This window comes from Aquila chrysaetos, chromosome 20, assembly GCF_900496995.4.
Source record: "Aquila chrysaetos chrysaetos chromosome 20, bAquChr1.4, whole genome shotgun sequence".
Taxonomy (NCBI): domain Eukaryota; kingdom Metazoa; phylum Chordata; class Aves; order Accipitriformes; family Accipitridae; genus Aquila; species Aquila chrysaetos.
In genome coordinates, this window is record NC_044023.1 from 21,791,633 (window position 1) to 21,809,043 (window position 17,411).

At 38.6% G+C, this 17,411-nt stretch overlaps 1 protein-coding gene across 6 annotated transcripts in view; it reads left to right on the forward strand.

Moving 5' to 3' along the window:
- Nucleotides 1-17,411, forward strand: part of LOC115333345 (contactin-6-like) — a 151,906-nt gene that overhangs the window by 103,723 nt on the left and 30,772 nt on the right. For 5 of the 6 annotated variants that reach the window (XM_029996204.2, XM_029996207.2, XM_029996206.2 and 2 more), the window contains 4 exons: nucleotides 118-302; nucleotides 2,859-2,995; nucleotides 6,425-6,554; nucleotides 7,626-7,776. In XM_029996204.2, coding sequence (XP_029852064.1) covers nucleotides 118-302; nucleotides 2,859-2,995; nucleotides 6,425-6,554; nucleotides 7,626-7,776 — 603 coding nt within the window. The remainder of the gene's footprint in view (nucleotides 1-117; nucleotides 303-2,858; nucleotides 2,996-6,424; nucleotides 6,555-7,625; nucleotides 7,777-17,411) is intronic. The other variant, XM_029996205.2, reaches the window with a different exon arrangement.

Sequence of the window (17,411 nt, forward strand, 5' to 3'; positions counted from 1 at the left end):
GAAACAGAAATGATTTCTTTTTTAAAAAATATTATTCTTATGAAAGGATTTCACATTATCTTTTCTCTGCTATAACAAATGCTCTCTCTTTTTCTCTAATGAAATATAATTATTTAGTCCTGTCCCTAGTATTAGCTGGAAGAGGTCTGATGGAAACTCTTTGACAAAGAAAATCGAACACAACAAAACTAAAGGAGTTCTTGAAATCCCAGATGTTCAGCAAGAAGATGAAGGCTCTTATGAGTGCATTGCAGGAAACATTCGAGGAAGAAACATTGCAAGAGGTCAATTATTTGTCTATGGTAAGCAGGTTCATTAATTCTTTTTTTTTTTTTTTTTTTTTTTTACAGAGCATTATGGTGTTCAGATATATTTTGTAGATGAAGTCTATTAGCCCCTTACTGGAGATACAAAATGTAGTTCAGGTTAAGCTGATTAAAAAATGATTGGAGGTCTGCGGTGACCTTCACTGAATTACATCCTCAGCAAATAAAGATATTTTGCATTAAAACTCAGATTGAAAATGTGGGCTGTGCCATGATGAAGTTGTAAAGGTTAATACGAGGCAGAAAGAAATCCCTGGTACATTTACATGAAACATTAAGGGCAGGCAAAAAGATTTACTCTCAATAGCTCACAGCAGCATAAAGCTGTGCTGCCCCAGATGCAGATCAGGGAAGGATTCATGAGGTTTTGGTTCATGTGAGTGTAAGATTATTTCACCTCCTATTCTAGCTGAACTGTGTTGCTCCATAAACAGACAAGGGCAAAGCAGGGGAATCTCATTCCACTGCCTCCCTCTCCTTCCTCCTTGTCTAAAAGTGGAGAATAATATTTCTGTGAAACTGTTCTCCCTTTCCTTTTCCCTTCCCGCATGCATTAATTGCCTGTGATCCAAAGCACCCACGATGGCCCCTCATAGCCAAGGTAAATTATATGCTCTTTAGTCCCATTGTTAATACCAAGGGAAAGCAATATATTTTGACAGGAATAAGAAGGAACATCTTTACTTCATAATCTTTCAAAAGAGAAGGAAAAAAAAAAAGTAACAGTGAGGACAAGAATTACAGAACGCTAGACCGAGCTTACAATTAACATCTGTTGAGAAGACCTTGGCAACTATTTTTATTTAAGTAAATCTCTTCTAATGAAGAGATGCAGGCTTTGCTGATAAGCTACCAGTCTCCTGCAGCCATGGCTAGTATCAAGATATATGCCAGGAACAGAGCAGTCTGCTGCTGTTTTGAATATTTAATTATTTCTTTGCTTTTACGGGGTTATTTTTGTTCTCATTGCTCACTAATTTTTGCAGAACATCAGTCAAACAGTTCCATTAAAATTAAGTTCAGTAGATTACCTGGACATGATTGATAACAGCATAGGCAATTACAAAATTATGATCAGTTAATACAATCTAAAACAATGTGCTTATTAAATGTGCTTTGTAAATTAATTAATAGCTGTTCATAGTGCAATATATAAACAGCACTCATGAAGCTTTTGCACAAAATTTTGTTATCATATTAGGAGTGGGCTGGTTATCATATTAGGAGTGGTATATTATCTACATAATTGACTTCCTCTTGCTTAATTTCTGTGCTGCGGTGTTTTCACTCTGTAGGCAGCTTGTCTGTAGGAAATAGGGTTTCTTTCCTGGATGCTGTCTACTGCTTTGTGTATGATACCTAGATCCCATGCCTTAGGCTCTGAGAGCAATAAAAATGACGTGTAATTAGAATCACTTTTAAGCATGGTGAGCTGTATCCCAAATACTTTCCCATTCTGGGAAGCGACTCATTGGCATTGTATTAATCTAGTGTTGGACAGTCTCGAGGTACTTTGTTGGGGCAGAGTCATGAGCTACACGCAGGGTCATGCTTGTTCTGCTCATCTCAAAGGGTAACGATTCTCTTCCTAAAATTAAATTGCTCTACGTAAGAACTACATGTATGTGTGTGTATAGATATTTATGTAGACATGGAGACTACAGCATTGTGATTTAATAACCCAGCCAAAAATTCTTCACAGGATGTTAAGGCACCAGCCACTTATACTGGAAGCAGAGGGATGTAACCTACTATCTGACTTGCATGTGGCTTTGGTCTATCCCAAAGTTAGATGGGTGTTAGTTGTTCTGCCTAGGTCTCATATTCACTTGTTTTTTGACGACTATTCTAAATGTCAGCCTGCCTCAAGCTAATTCCTGCTCAGCTCAGTCCCTGAGCACTTAGTTGGATGTTTACAGAGCTCACAGGTGATTCCTGCAAATTCTACTTTCACGCAGCAATGAATTTATGTCAATGTGCCACAACTATTCAGAAGGTGTTATTCTAATCTGAGTGGCCCTAATTCCTTTGTGTAGTATTTGTGTTGTAAACTACAAAGAACCCACAGTCTGAACCCATGGTCTCAGGTATGTGGATAAAATAGAGGGGAAATATTTACAATCCATGACTTACTAGCTACTGAGTAATGATTTTGATATTTCTATTTTTGGTGCACAGATCCAAGTACCTTGAGAGGAGGACTGTTTTTCGGAAAGTAGGGGTCTCAGTGCTTTCAGAGAGCATATCCAGAATTTCAGGCATCTAAAAACACTGTTTCTGCAAATTTTAGCCATAAAAATTAATAATATCTAGACTGAACTTCCTGCCCACTAGCCACTTGATTTCTAACATTTTTCCAAGTTAGTCCTGAAGTTTAATGCCAGGCAATTGTTGTGCAGAATTCACTTGCAATATAATAAGAATGTGTTGGACAAATACGAATTAGCCTTGCTCAGTTTATTAATTTATGGCAGCATACCTCCAGTGAAATAATTTTTCTCCTGCTCAAAATGGTTTGCATATTCTTTTCAGCACTCCCTGAATGGGATAAAAAAATCCAAAATGCCTTTCTGTCTCTCTATGACAGTTTATTTTGGGAATGTAAGGCAAAAGGAAAACCAAGTCCTTCCTATAGCTGGTTGAAAAATGGTCAGCCGCTCATGTCAGAGGTAAGGTTCCTGTCTTCTTGTTGCTTTCTTGCTCGTCTTTTTTTTTTTTTTTTTTTTCATGATTTACTCATGACATTCATTTTACAGTGCATTACCTTTTTTTCAGAAACTTAATTACAGGTTAACATGTAAAAATAAATATAATAGCACAAACTCTTTGCAACACAAAGCCTCGGTTCTTGGAGTTCATCTTATTGAAAATGTATGGTATTGCCAGTTTATATATATAGACCAATTTCTTCATATGATTTATCTTACAGAGCATCTAATTGCTATAAGATATGCCAGTAGGTATGGATGAGCTTAAAAATATCAATTACATTTAGTGAAAGAAGGGTCTGTCCAGAAACACTAAACACATTTGTAGACATAATCTGTAATTTGGGAAACTGGTAGGATGCCAACTGACTGTTTGTGGAAGAGCGTTTCAGAGCTGGCATTGCAAAATGATCGGCCTGTTAACTTGCACTTTTCTTCTGTTTCTGTTCTTAATCTGTAGGCTGGATGGACCTTTGGTCTCATGCAGTATGGCCATTCTTATGCTAGGTTAATCATTTAACTGAATTAGTCAGCTATGAAAACCAGTTAATATTGAAGTTAATACTTTTCTGGCGCTATGTAGAGGAATAATAGACTAAAGAAAACCATATAAAGTTATAAGGAAAAAGTGAATAAGTGAAAAATCTCACTTAAAGGAAAAGGAAGGACCAAGAGGAAAGGGTAGTAGTGAAGTGGTAGGAGTGCAGGAGGAGGGGGGAAAGCAATTGGAGCTCAAACACTTAAGAAACCTGATCAGATACTTATGTAGACAGGTCTTTGAGAACCCAGCTTTGTCTCTTTCCAGGCAGTATAATTATACTTCTGTGGTGGCCAAGCTTTAGCACATCCGTCTTCTAATCTTCAGTTGTTGGCAGCCTCATGGAGAATGACTTCTGTGGCAAGAGAGTCTTTGCTGCATTTGCATTCTGCTGAGGCCAAGTTTTCCTTTTTTATTAAGGAACTATTCAGCATCTATCGGGCATAAAATGGCATGGCTCCTCTGTAATGCATTTCTACTTGGTTGGAAAGAAATAATACTGTGATTAATTTCTGTCTAACAATAACAGATACAGAATAATTTCTCAAACATATGGGGCAAATTAGCACCTGCTGGGTTGCAGAACCAGCACTTGTTTGACTTAGTAGTACTTACTTGAAGCAATTTGAGGGGGGTCCAATCTTCCATATGATTTTCTGCTGGATTAGTCCTAAACAGAACCCAACTAGCATCTGAGAAGGCTAGCCAGAGTTTACTTGGATTGCAATTTTTCTGAACATGATCATTCTGCTCATTGTCACCTCTTCCCAAGCAAGATTATCTAGTTTCTCTCTCTTTGAAGACAGTGATATTTAGAGTCTGTCACTCTTCAATTGCATCGTTTCAATAAAAAAAGAATAAAACACTCTACAGACACATTTTCAACCAACATTTTCACAGTACTTACAGTGTATCGTAGATGGAATACTTCAGGCAACAAAATGCTGAATGTTATTGCTCAATGGACAAAATGGATAGTTTGGAGGTGAAAGTACAAGGGAGGTGTAATAAAATATTCAGTCTGTCACAGCACCCTGCTTGTTGGAAATATCAGAAGAAGAATACCTTCCAGAGGCTTTCCACCTTGAGGCTGATTCTGAGGATATTGTCTACTTTTTGTCAAACCTTTCTCCCTGACCACCTAGCTGGTCATCCCTCCATTATTCCTGCTTGTGTACATGGTGTGCTTTATTCTTCTCTTTGTCTGCATAGCTCAAAAGAGCTAGCAGAGAATGGTGGGCAATTCGGCATGTGTATGAAACACAAGTATTGCTTCAGAAGGGGTTTTACATTCAAAGGATGTTTGTAAAAATAGAATGCATCGAGAGGATAGCAAACAGCCTGAAGGTAAAACTAAGTATGCAAAAGATATCTGTAGCGAGAGCCTCAAAAAAAAAATTAACAGTGGATAAGTAATGTTATGTTGTTAATTAGTTTGCAATACACCAGCCATACAACCGCAGGCTGTGCTCTCATCAAATTTCCAAGCTAAACAAGGTTGGGCTGGGTCAGTTCTTGGTTGGGAAACTTCCAAGGAAAAGCCAGAGTATTGGAAAATAGAGCTCCATGGCTCAACAGGTGGCATTCCCCTCTGCAAGCACCGCAAGAGCAATCCCCCCAACAGGCTGTGCAACTGCCTTATCTGTGGCAACTCAGCAAGTTAGGTTATATACGTTCAGCAGTTCACAAATACATTTTAGATGCATGTAGCTGTTCAGCAAAGACTGTACTGTATATTCTAGCAATGTATGCTCCCATTACTGCTTCAGGAGCAGGAGAGCCGGACTAAAGGAGCAGCATAATAGTAATATGTGTGGTTTCAGGCTTGCATTTGGTGATGGAATTCATATTCCCCGTTGTGGGTGTCTTCCAAACTGATCTGTTTTGGGGAACGTATTCTCTTCTCCTTCTCAGTGTTATGCTTTCCAGTGGAGCTATTATTGTCTCCGGAGGCTAGTAATAGTAAAATCACAAAATATTTAGCTTTAAGTTACGCTTGTAGCATGAAACAGGCTTTTTTCTATTTGCCAAAATAGAGCAAATAAAAGTCTTTTTAATACACCAAAACCCAAGCTCTGGTCCAAATTTACCTACTATGCAGTTTCCTTTATTTCAGCAGAATTGCACCAAAGTGTAGAAATTCAAGCCATGAGGAGCACGCTCGCTCTCTGATCTGAACAGCTGCCTGTGGGTTTCCAATAGGAATTTAAAAATGTTGGCTTTCCATAGAGCTTTTTCAGTGAATGATTTTTCTGTGACTTCTGATCTGATGACATCTGAAATGTCTCCATTACTTGAGCACCTCTGTCTCCTGTGGAGCTTTTCTGATCATCTTAGATTATCATCATCGGATTCATCTGATCAGATGAGGGGGGTAGGCCATGCTTCACCATGCCCCCAGACAGGGCTGCAGGTGCTGCTGCTCCTCAGGAGCTGTATGGAAGATGCTCCAGGCTCCCAGTGTGGAGCAGCCAGCCGTACCTCCCCTGCGGTAGCTACTTCTGAGTCTGCTTCACGGGGAAGCATACCCAGAGATTCACAGTTCAGCAAGGCAGAGAAACACGTGCCACAGCTGGAACATCTGGGCAAACCTGCCCAAGGCAATGACTCTGCAACATGTGCTTGGAGTTCTTGAAAAGTTCTTGAAAGAGCTAAGGGGTCTGCAAACATAACCATCATCATATAGCCAAGGTATACATCGTATTTCTGATGTGTTCATCGACATTGCTTCCAAGAAAGTAATATTTCTGCTTATGAATTATGATCAGGTGCATCACTGTGATACCAAAAACTTTGGGATTGTACACTCATTGGCTCTGTCAATATTTTTTGCTTTTTTTTTCTTTTATCAGGAAAGAATTAAAATAGAAAATGGAACTCTTATCATACCTATGCTGAATATGTCAGACTCTGGCCTCTATCAGTGTGTGGCAGAAAACAAGTACGATACTATTTATGCCAATGCTGAGTTGCGGGTGATAGGTGAGTAAATGTCACTAAAATGAGCAGGTACTGAGTATAAGAGGACATTCATTGAAAAAAATTGAAATTAAGAAATGCGTAGATTAAATTCCACCTGGCAGTTCAAGTCTGTTGATATTTCTTTGCTGCTTGCTCTTCACCCACATGCGAATGTTTTTTTGTTTTATTTCGTGACTGGTTTGGGGGAAGAATCTAATCCCATGTGTGGTCTTTCTTTATCTCACACACAGAAGTTTAATGAATGCTGTTCTCACTTAGTATTTTGGGTTATTAATAGTTATTCTGCAGTTTTGAAAGGTCATTTCAGAAAGCAGGAAGAATAGTTTTAACTGTAAACAAAGAGCATATGGCAAATATGTATATAAAAACAAATAATATGTAGCAAGTGATCTCATTAATGATTACCAGAGATGCCCATAAAATGGAATTTGTTCATATGTTATAAAAAGTATTCTATTATAGATAATCAAATAAAAAGTTTGTTCAACAGCCCAATACTAGTGAAACCAGTACAACACAGACTTTAAGAACACCTAACTGTTGTACAGGTCTTGTGTTTTCTCCTTCTCCAAGAGTGAATTTTCACATAAAGTTCTGGAAAAAGAAACACATTTCCAGAAAACAGTGTCAGTTTATGAACAGAAAGGCACTGAAAACCTGTGTTTGTAGTTGAATACTCTCTGCAGATGAATACATGTGGCTGGGATCAGGAGTGTGGTGTTTATCCTGCTGACATAGCTCTGCTTAGGAGCCTCGTTCATCACAGATAGACTTATTCTCCCAGTCTGCAGATAACCCTAAGGAAAGATTGTCAGAGCAGACAGTTTCTAGGTAGACAGTTTAGAAACAGCATAAATCAAGATAAATAATAAATAAGATACCATGAATTCCATTCTTTGGTACTTACATATCTAATATGAAAAATGTATTTATGTACTTTTGCAGAAACCTCAAAAGCAAAGCAATTATTGGATTCACCTACTGTGTAACTCGAAGAGAAGAATTTAGCAAGTTCATTTAGTAACTTGTCAGCTGCATACTGTTCTTCTCTTCTTACTTCTCTATTTTCAGCTGCAGCACCCGATTTTTCAAAAAATCCTGTGAAAAAACTGTCTGTTGTTCAAGTTGGAGGTGAAGTTACAATTGGTTGTAAACCAAGCGCTTCTCCCAGAGCAGTTATTAACTGGAGAAAGGGCTCAGAGGTTCTGCACCAGAACAAAAGGTATTGTCATAAACCAGTTGCTGGATTGTTGGATGTTCTCTGTTTTAATAATATCATTTAAACATCACTGAAACACAGCTGGCTTAGTATTGCTTTTGACAGCTCATTGACAGAATACTTTGATGCCAGAGGCCTATTTGTCTTTAGCAGTGGCCATACAGTTCTGCAGATATAAAGCTGGTTGAGAACAAAGCCAAACTAAATACACAGGGGTAATTGTATGATACATACGTTTACGTTCATCAGCAGTTAATTCACTGCAATGCTATCAAAGCTGACTGTTTACCACACGCAAAGCCTGTGTGAATCAGCTTCATGTAGGAGACATCAGTGGAGGCTTCAGGGAAGCGGAATATACCCCCAGGCTGCGGCATAATTGCTTCACAGCTGTACAGGTTGTACAATAACCCATAGCTAAATTAGCCTCCATATTCTCTATCTCTTCTGTTTAGGCAAGATTTAGCCACTGGACCAGCATACTGGTACACTCCTTCACCAACCAGCATGGGGTTGCGTGGTCTTCGGCAGGGCTTTACTGACGTTTTGTCTGTGATGACTAATAGCTTATTTGTGAGTTGCCACAAACCATCTACATTATTACATGCTAATGTCAATTAAATGGTGTCGTGGTTTAACCCCAGCCAGCAACTAAGCACTAAGCAGCCACTCGCTCACTTTCCCCCACCCAGTGGGATGGGGGAGAGAATTGGAAGGAAAAAGGTAAAACTCATGAATTGAGACAAGAACAGTTTAATAGAACAGAAAGGAAGAAACTAACAATGATAGTAGTAACAATAATAATAAAAGGATTGGAATATACAAAACAAGTGATGCACAATGCAATTGCTCACCACTTGCTGACTGATGCCCAGTTAGTTCCTGAGCAGTGATCCCCCCAGGCCAACTCCCCTCCCCGGTTTATATACTGGGCATGACGTCACATGGTATGGAATACCCCTTTGGCCAGTTAGGGTCAGCTGTCCTGGCTGTGTCCCCTCCCAGCTTCTTGTGCCCCTCCAGCCTTCTTGCTGGCTGGGCATGAGAAGCTGAAAAATCCTTGACTTAGTCTAAACACTACTGAGCAACAACTGAAAACATCCATGTGTTACCAACATTCTTCTCATACTGAACCCAAAACATAGCACTGTACCAGCTACTAGAAGGAAAGTTAACTCTATCCCAGCCGAAACCAGGACAAATGGTAAAGCATTAAAATCAAAAGCAAGTTACTGATTTAAGTAAGTTGTGAATAGTATACGTGATATACAACTGTGATGATATTTCCATATACAAATGTAGACAGGTGAATGAAATGGGCAACAGTGTCTAAGAACTGTAATCTTTCTGAGCATCTCTTTCAGTTCATGAATATAACAGCAACACTGTTTTATCACATCGTTTTCAAAGACTGGAAACAGAATCAGTAATTCATAAAGCTCTAGAAATTGAACACCAGATTTTGCACACAGGACTGGTTGCTCAGGGCGGTTAGTTTGGGTCACATAAGACTTAAAATAATTATAATTCATTAAAACAACATTATCCAAAACTGTGACACAAAGAAATATTTCCCTATCCCATACTGCAGTAATGTACAATACACATAAAAGTAAATTGGAGAAGTATATGTGAAAGAAAGTGCAAATCTGAGAAGAAATATATCACATAGGTACTTGCAATGAAACAGAAAAATTTGAGTAAGCAATCCATGCCACGGGGCGTAGAGAACTTTCCAATGATTTTTTCCCCCCTTTCACTAATGGCAATTTTATTTTCTGTTTAACTGCTCAGCTAATGATGAAAAATATTTTTCTAACTAGTGTTCAGTCAAATCTTTATTTGCATTTTGATTGTATGGTCTATTCAACAAAAATGCCTGTTCATTCTTATTTGACTCAGCCTGTCCCAACAGCATGTAGGAAACATGCTCAGTATACAGTTTGCCACAGGTAATCTCTGGATTTTCTGACACTGATGAGAACAGGAGCAAGGAGAGCACTGTTTAAAACTTACAATTTAAATAGTTGAATTAAGCCTAGATCTTGAGGTTCTAGTACCCTGATATTCCCCATCTGATTTGCTTATAAAAATATGTACATACTGCATACAGTATTTACTTGTGCTTCTGTATTAATTTACTAACAATAATTATAAGCACGCTGTAATTTTTGAGCATCCCAGAAGGCCTTCTGCTGCTTAGCAGGAGTAAACAAAAGGAGCAGAATTTACACGGAGGCAAAGGGAGAGAGATTAAGTTCTCCATGTGCAAAACATTATTACCAGTGTGTCCACTGGTGTAAAGCAGAATTTATGAGACTTTTTGATTATTAAATGACAAAATAGCTAATGCCACGGTTTTAAAGAAGAGAAAGTAGATCACGTATACAGTATTTTTACAGAGATCTTTGTGACAGAAAATAGAAAATGAAATAAGGATTTGTATGGCTGTAATTAAATTACACAGCTAATTAAAGTACTAAAATCACATGTATCTTTACTCATAAAAAAGGGAAGGAACCTGGTCTGCCTTTCTCTCTATATATGATTAAACCCTGACATGTCACATACAGATTAACTATTTTAACTAAAGCTTTCCTTATTTCTCCTCCCATTTTATTGTGCAGCAATTATAATATCTATGGACTCCTTTATTAGCTGCTTTTTTTTTTTAATATTTGGTTGGGTTATAAATGCTGAAAAAAAGGAAATAACAATCCCTTACAGTTCTGACTGCAAAACTGTGATGGACACATTGCTAAATAAGTCATATCACATAGCTTCTTCAGAATGATTTAGACAAATTCAATCTTTTGTTACAGAAATAGTGCAGCTAGACCTATTCCACCCTAAGGGGAAAGAATATTCTTTCTTTTTCACTTTCTATCTTTCACTCATGACAATAGTTTATTCCTTCTTTTTCACCTGCTTCCGTTCACTCGTGATAATAGTTTATTCTTGATAGTCATGCATGCATGGTCACTGCTTTCCCTGATCATCTGAGCTCTTAATATGACAAGATAAGACTGCTTGATATTAATGTTAGTTTGCAAGTATGTAAAGAGAAGTGTGTTAACTAGGAAGAGCTAATTGACTATCCATATGATAAAAGCACCATGAAATATTTTTTATTTTATTTCCTCTGAGGGCTTTTTATGAAGCCTTTTTAAGTTTACGAAGCTGCAGTATTTGTGCCCCTGCTATTTGAAAAATATCTTAACATTTCCTGAGTCTGAAGTGTAATCTTCTGAATCTCTTGCCACAGTCCAGCAGTGAAGGTCCTCAGCCCTCAGTCCCCTTTTCAGGGCACAGAGATTTTCCTCCAGCCCTTTTGTCTATCCCATCTTCTCTGCAGCTCAAACACATTGTTACCCAGATCTTCAACAGCTTGTATTCTCTGATTTATGTAGAATACTTTATTGCATTTGAAGCTTACACATAATCGAATCAATCAAATCCAAAATCAATCCATTTTTACATTAGATAGTAAAACAAAGCCTGAACATAACTGTACCAGATCTGCTTACTGTACCCAGTCTTAATGTCCCCTGTCCACTGAGTATTCTACTTCAAAATTTTCAGAAATAGCTAAATTCCACCCTCATTCATATGGCTCACCCCCTGAGTAGTGGGATTTTTCTGTGGTTCATGCTGCTGGCCACCTTAGAGAGGGAATTCAAGGCTATCAGCTGTAGGAATCAAAAAGAAATTCCACAGTTGGCTAGTCCTACCTGGTTTTGCCTGCTGTCTCTTCATGTGATCCCCCAATCAGCTTCTCTGGATCATCTAGCAGTACAGCTTCAGGTTTTCTTTTGGGCAATTAACCTCCTCCTTTGGATCAAAGTCATGAGAAATGGGCTTTCGGGAGCAATACCATTTGTCCAGTGGGCAACTGTTTGAAAAGATTTTGTTTGCCCTTTGCCGAATGCATGACTTTTTCCTGGCATGTGCTGTGGATTTTAGCTCAATGTAGAAATTGAATGCAACAAAGAAAAAGAACAAGCTTCATGCTCTGAACTCCCACCCTGTGGAGTTTGACACAGATATGAGCTATTTTCATGTATGTCATATAATCCCAGTAAGTGCAATGGAAGTTTTCTTCATCTCACTTCTATCATCTGGTGTCCATCGAGGAAAAGAAAGATTAGAAGGGAACAATTCATATATTAAATAAAGCAAATTTGCAAGTCTAGACACTGATCTCATCACAAATGTATGGCTTGTTATCGCCCTCAATGGATTCAAGATCAGGACCCTCATGGAAAACTTATTTTATAAAAATTCTCTCTGATTGAAGCATTTTAATAAATGGGAATTGTAACCCCTTTAGCTGTACCAGAGAGAGGTGCTATTCCCTCACCACAAGCTGAGGATCCCCAAACACTGTAGTGAATGCATATAAACATATGTGATTCACTCCACTCAGAATTTAAATGAGGATAGCTGAGGGAAAACTGAAAAATGAGGTAGGCTGAAAGAATGCATTAGTCATATACAGCACTTTCCATGCATTAATAATCAGTAATAAGCAAATATTCATAATTTAAATTGTTTTCTGGGGACTGGACAAGAAGTATATTTAGGGGTCAATAAAATATGCTCAATACTTGTTGGCTCCTAGGCTTGCTTGCAGGACACAGTTCAGCCCCATCTCTGTGAAGGATGGTAATTGATTCTCTGCCATAAAGCTGCTCTATGTGGTAAATCCTCTCTCCCATGCCACACTTGTTTTTGGTGTTTTGCACTCAAGTTATTGCCATTACTCAAAGGAAACGTGGGAGAATGATTGAGCATGGAAATGAAAAGCTGTCTTTCAACAACCTTATGAAAGAAAACCGCGCAGATGTTGTGACTGGAGACTTCTGACACTAGGCGTGGGGAGGAATTATCTGGTAATTGCTGAGGTCTTACAGCTGCCCCTTGGAGCCTCAAACTCAAGGGAATTCTGCTCCAATGTGAAACGCAAGGACCCAGCAGGTTTCATTAACTAAAGGGTTAGGTCTGCTCACAGCCGTGTGCTGCATCTGAATTGCTCTACCAGTCTCCTGGGCAGGAGGATTCTCCTACAGCCTTCCGAGCACTTGTGACCACCATGTACTTCTCCACTGTTCAGAGTCAGGTTCCAAAACCATGAACAGTTTAACACATTTTAAACTTTTTTGTTACTTGGGAAAAGAATTCTGTCTTGTGACTGCTGTTGGAATTAGAGAAATAGGGAGTTAAAAAACTAAAGGCAGTTAATTGGTAAACAGGAGACGTCCTCAATCCACTGATCAAATACAACATACAAAACATATTGTACTGTGAAATAGCATTTCAGCTTGAACCAATTTGAGAAGAAATGTGTCAGGACAGTTCAACAAACTTCAATGAAACATTTCAATTACCAGAATGTCAACACTGTTTGTTTAGCTTGTACTGAAACCTTCCAGAATATCCATTATCTTTAAAAAAAAAAAAAAAAAATCTGCTTGGGGAGGAATCAAGACAAAATGGATTGAAAATTCCAAAATTTGCACTGCTCTACTAACAAAGGAGGAGATTGATATCACTTAACTTTTATTTAGCTGAAGTCAATATGCAGTCTAAGGTAGTTATTTACTTTTTCTTGGCAGGCACCTCCATCTCAAACGAGATGCCGAACTTTTAGATGAGCAAAGCTGGGGGAATGAAACCTATCTACAATGTCTGAAAAAAACCCCTACCTATATTGAAGTCAGACCCACTGAGTAGCACAGGCAAAGAGAAGCTTTGCTTGTCATGCTGCTTAGTGCCACAAACCACCCTGCTTTATGCACCCGCTCTTTGCAGATAAAGGTAGTATAGACATTTGTATGCCGGTAGCAAGTTTCATATAGAACATATTTTCTTACACTATTCCAGCACTTACCATTCTACTCCCAGCTTTCTACAACAATGTGGCTAGGTGAATATCAATAGGATATTAATATTACTATTTTTTAAGTCTGGTTTTTGAAGCCTGGATTAAGTGTATCTCCATTTTTATCCTTCTTGCTTTTCTACCACAAGAAGCTTTGCATAGCTTTGATGATATGCCTTAACCCTTCTATCTTATCACTGTCTGTGTGCTTGTAAAGAAGTTCATTTCCTATTTTAGTTTTTAAATAGACCACTTGAAGTGTGGGCATCAGCAATCAGAGCAATTTCAGATATCTTAGACACCATCACTGTAAGTCAACATGAATACAAATTAAGCTTATCTCTTGATGAAATTCTAATTTTGCTTAGAGAACCAATGGAATTGTTTCCACATCTGCTAAATTTGATTAATCACTTCAGTTCCATTCCTTGATAACAAATAGATTGATAGAAATCAAAGGCATGGATTTACCTGCCTGCTTTCAGTGCTTGGTCTGAACTTACATATTAAGATATGAAAACTCCTACAAAACCTGAGATTGATGTATAGAATTACTTTGGGTTTTCATCTCTTAGGCCACACTACTACTGCATATTTGGTGCTAACCAGACAAAACCCATCATTACATCCTTCCCGAGAGAATGCTGAAAGCTGCAAGGAGTATTCTATGTTCTAGCTAAAAATATCTTATGCTCAGATTACAGTGGTCTTGGTTTCTATATGCAAGGTAGCAGAAAAGAGGGTATTGCAAAAGACTAGTAGAGGCAGCTATAATATATTTCTTGAATGTTTATTTGCTAACAGCAGCGGTATTTTTGTGGTTTTAGTGTTGGTTGTAGGCATAAGTGTGCAAGCATTTGCCCATGCTTCCTCCTGAATAATGTCGTTGGATCTAGGAGGAACATAAAATATGGCAGTACTCACTGAGGAGTGAGTACACATGGGCAGAAATGTTTGGTGGTCCAGCAAAACTAATGATATTGGCATAAGAAAAGTTTTACAACCAAAGGGTTGCCAAAAAATGCTTCAGACTGACCTGAAGTACCTTCAGTCTTTCCTTCTTTGTGTTCTCCGTGTTTCCAGTTATTTTTGTCTTATCACCCAAGCTGAGAGCAAAGGCAGGGGAGTGGAAAGCGTATGAGTGAAAGATGAGGAGGGAGATATAAGGAGAAGGAAGAATGAGCACAGATGAGGGGAAGAAAGAGACAATATTTTATTTTTTTCTTAATATTATTTTGCTTTCTTTTCCCCCCCTTCTTCATTCTCTGTTATCTTTCCATTTGAAGTCAATCCACTGCAGAGTAATGAGAAGGCAGAAGGGGACCCCCATTGCTACTTGACCCAATGAAACACTGGCAGGCAGCAGACAGAGAATATTAGTGCAATGGAAGACAAAAGAAAAGGGCTTTTCCTTTCTTTTCTCTCTCCTTAGAGAGTTTCATAATGGAACAAGCCAATAAACCTAATTTCATCATGTATTACTGACTACTTAATGCAATAGTGTTTAGCACATCAGATAGCATGAACATCAAGTAAGCAAATGAACCATATGTTCTCACGTATAAGAAAGAATGACAACCTGCGTGATGCTGGATTTATTACAATTTCCCTTCTGTATGACACCTCTCTAATACAATTTTAAATTGTTCCTACTCAACTCCTGGGAGCCTTGTTAAGGTGAGCCTTTCTGAGGGGCCGTCCTACATGCTGAGATGTCCCAAGCAGTCTGTCACTCTTCTATGTCATATGGAGTTGCAATAAACTAAATCCCAGTGAATGTCAGTGTTGTGCCCTCTCTCCCTTTCAGTTCATGTTCTGTCCCTATTTCATGCAGATATTCTGATTGATGTTCAGGATCTGATCCAAAGCCAGCTAATCTCATTGGAGTTTTTCCATTGACTTCAGCAGGCTGTGAATCAAGGTTCCTAATTAGGAGTTTGCACAAAAAATAATGAGGGAATGCAACCTTCTGTGCTTCTCTTCTAGTCCAAGTTGTACTGCGATGCACATCATTACCATTGCACTATTCTAGTGTGTATTGCCATAGCATACAAAAATACTAGTATTGGATGGAAAACATGCTGCACAAACACCACATAAAAGATAATTCCTGATCCAAAAAGTTTTCAACCAAAGAGTAACATTAGAGGTAACAGATCGGGATGTGTTGGCGAGGTGATGTAAAAAGGAGCAATAAGATATTGATTAACATGGCAGGCACATGGACTGCTGCCAGTCATGCTCTAGGCATGATGAATAAAGAGTTTCTAGGCAGGAATTTTGGGGATCATTTTAAGTGTGAAGGGTTATGTGAGCGAAAGCATAGAAACAGAACCTTGAAAATGTGGCTAATGCTTGACCAACATGAAGGGTTTGTAGGAGGATACTAACACCTCTGGTTTAGCCATGGGATTTTATTACAAAGACATATTGCTATTTCATTACTTCTTTTCTATAAGAACTAAAAATCTTTTCAAATTTTCAGTAAAAGGAGGAGCTGCTTAAAGGATACACACAAGTGGTAGAATATTACTCACACATTAAAATGACATAAAATTTCTATGCTCTGTAATATTTTAAGCAAGGATGTGGGTCTAAGGCTTCAGTGAACCACATATAGTCCCTATCATTATCGCTCAAATGAAGCATGAATTCAACTGCCCAGTGAGGATTGCCTCAGGGTTTCCTACAAGCCCACAGGTAGCCCAACAAATGGGCACAAGAAGCTGGAGGTGATGAGAGCTAAAGACACGAGGGCAAGGGCATGTGCAGCTTAAGGGTGAGAGTCATCAGCTTGGAAGTTGAAATCACTGAAGATGAGCACTGTTCATCTCCAATACTGTATATCCGTTATGGGGGGGTCTGCACATGAACGTGCTGTCCAGGGTTTCTGAAAGCAAGCCAGTACCACGCTGTGTACCTGGTGTCAGTTGCTTGTTGTATATACAGAATACTTAAAAGTTAACAGCAGGTTTTATTGTACTTTTATTTTTGAAATATGTTCTGACAAGAAGATAGGGAAGAAGATTCCTGTAAGTGAATTAAACTCCCACACAGAGGGTAATTCAGGGCCTTATGTACTGTTTAAATTCTACTTAAGTCCCGTATTAAGGGCTTAGTTTTACATCTGGAGCGAATTTGGTTGTATGAATGGCTGTGTCTGAACTCCTAATAATGTCTGAATCATAAAAATAATGATTAATGGTGGGATTAGATTGAATACTAGTAGTGTGGGCATACCACCCTGTGCTGAAAGAACTTTTCTCTGAGGTACCGGAGTTCTAAAGATTTCATAAAAACAGCAGAACTTGTTGGCAAATAGAAAAATTGGCAACCTTTTTCTTTGGCAATTCAGTTCATTTTCTACCTGGATTCTCACCACAGAATTTTGCAAAGTCTAATTGCTGATCCTTTCCTTCTCAGTGTACTACTTTATCACTGTTTTTTTCTGCTATGAATGTTCAGACTAATCAACGTGTGGCTACATAAATACGATGTTCCATTCTGTCCTGTCCACCAGGTAGACTAATAACCAAGAAATCTTTCTTTTTGCCTGGACATGCTAAGGTACGGCTCTTGTCTCAGTCCAGGATTATACTACATCTCTCCTCTCATGACATCCACTGTTTAGATGCAGATTTGAACCAGGGCAAGGACAGACACAGGGAAGAGAAGAGCCATAAGCGGGCTGTATCTTGTAAATATGACACAAGACCAAGTTCTCTATGTGGGAAAAGACCAGAAATGCACGTGTGTG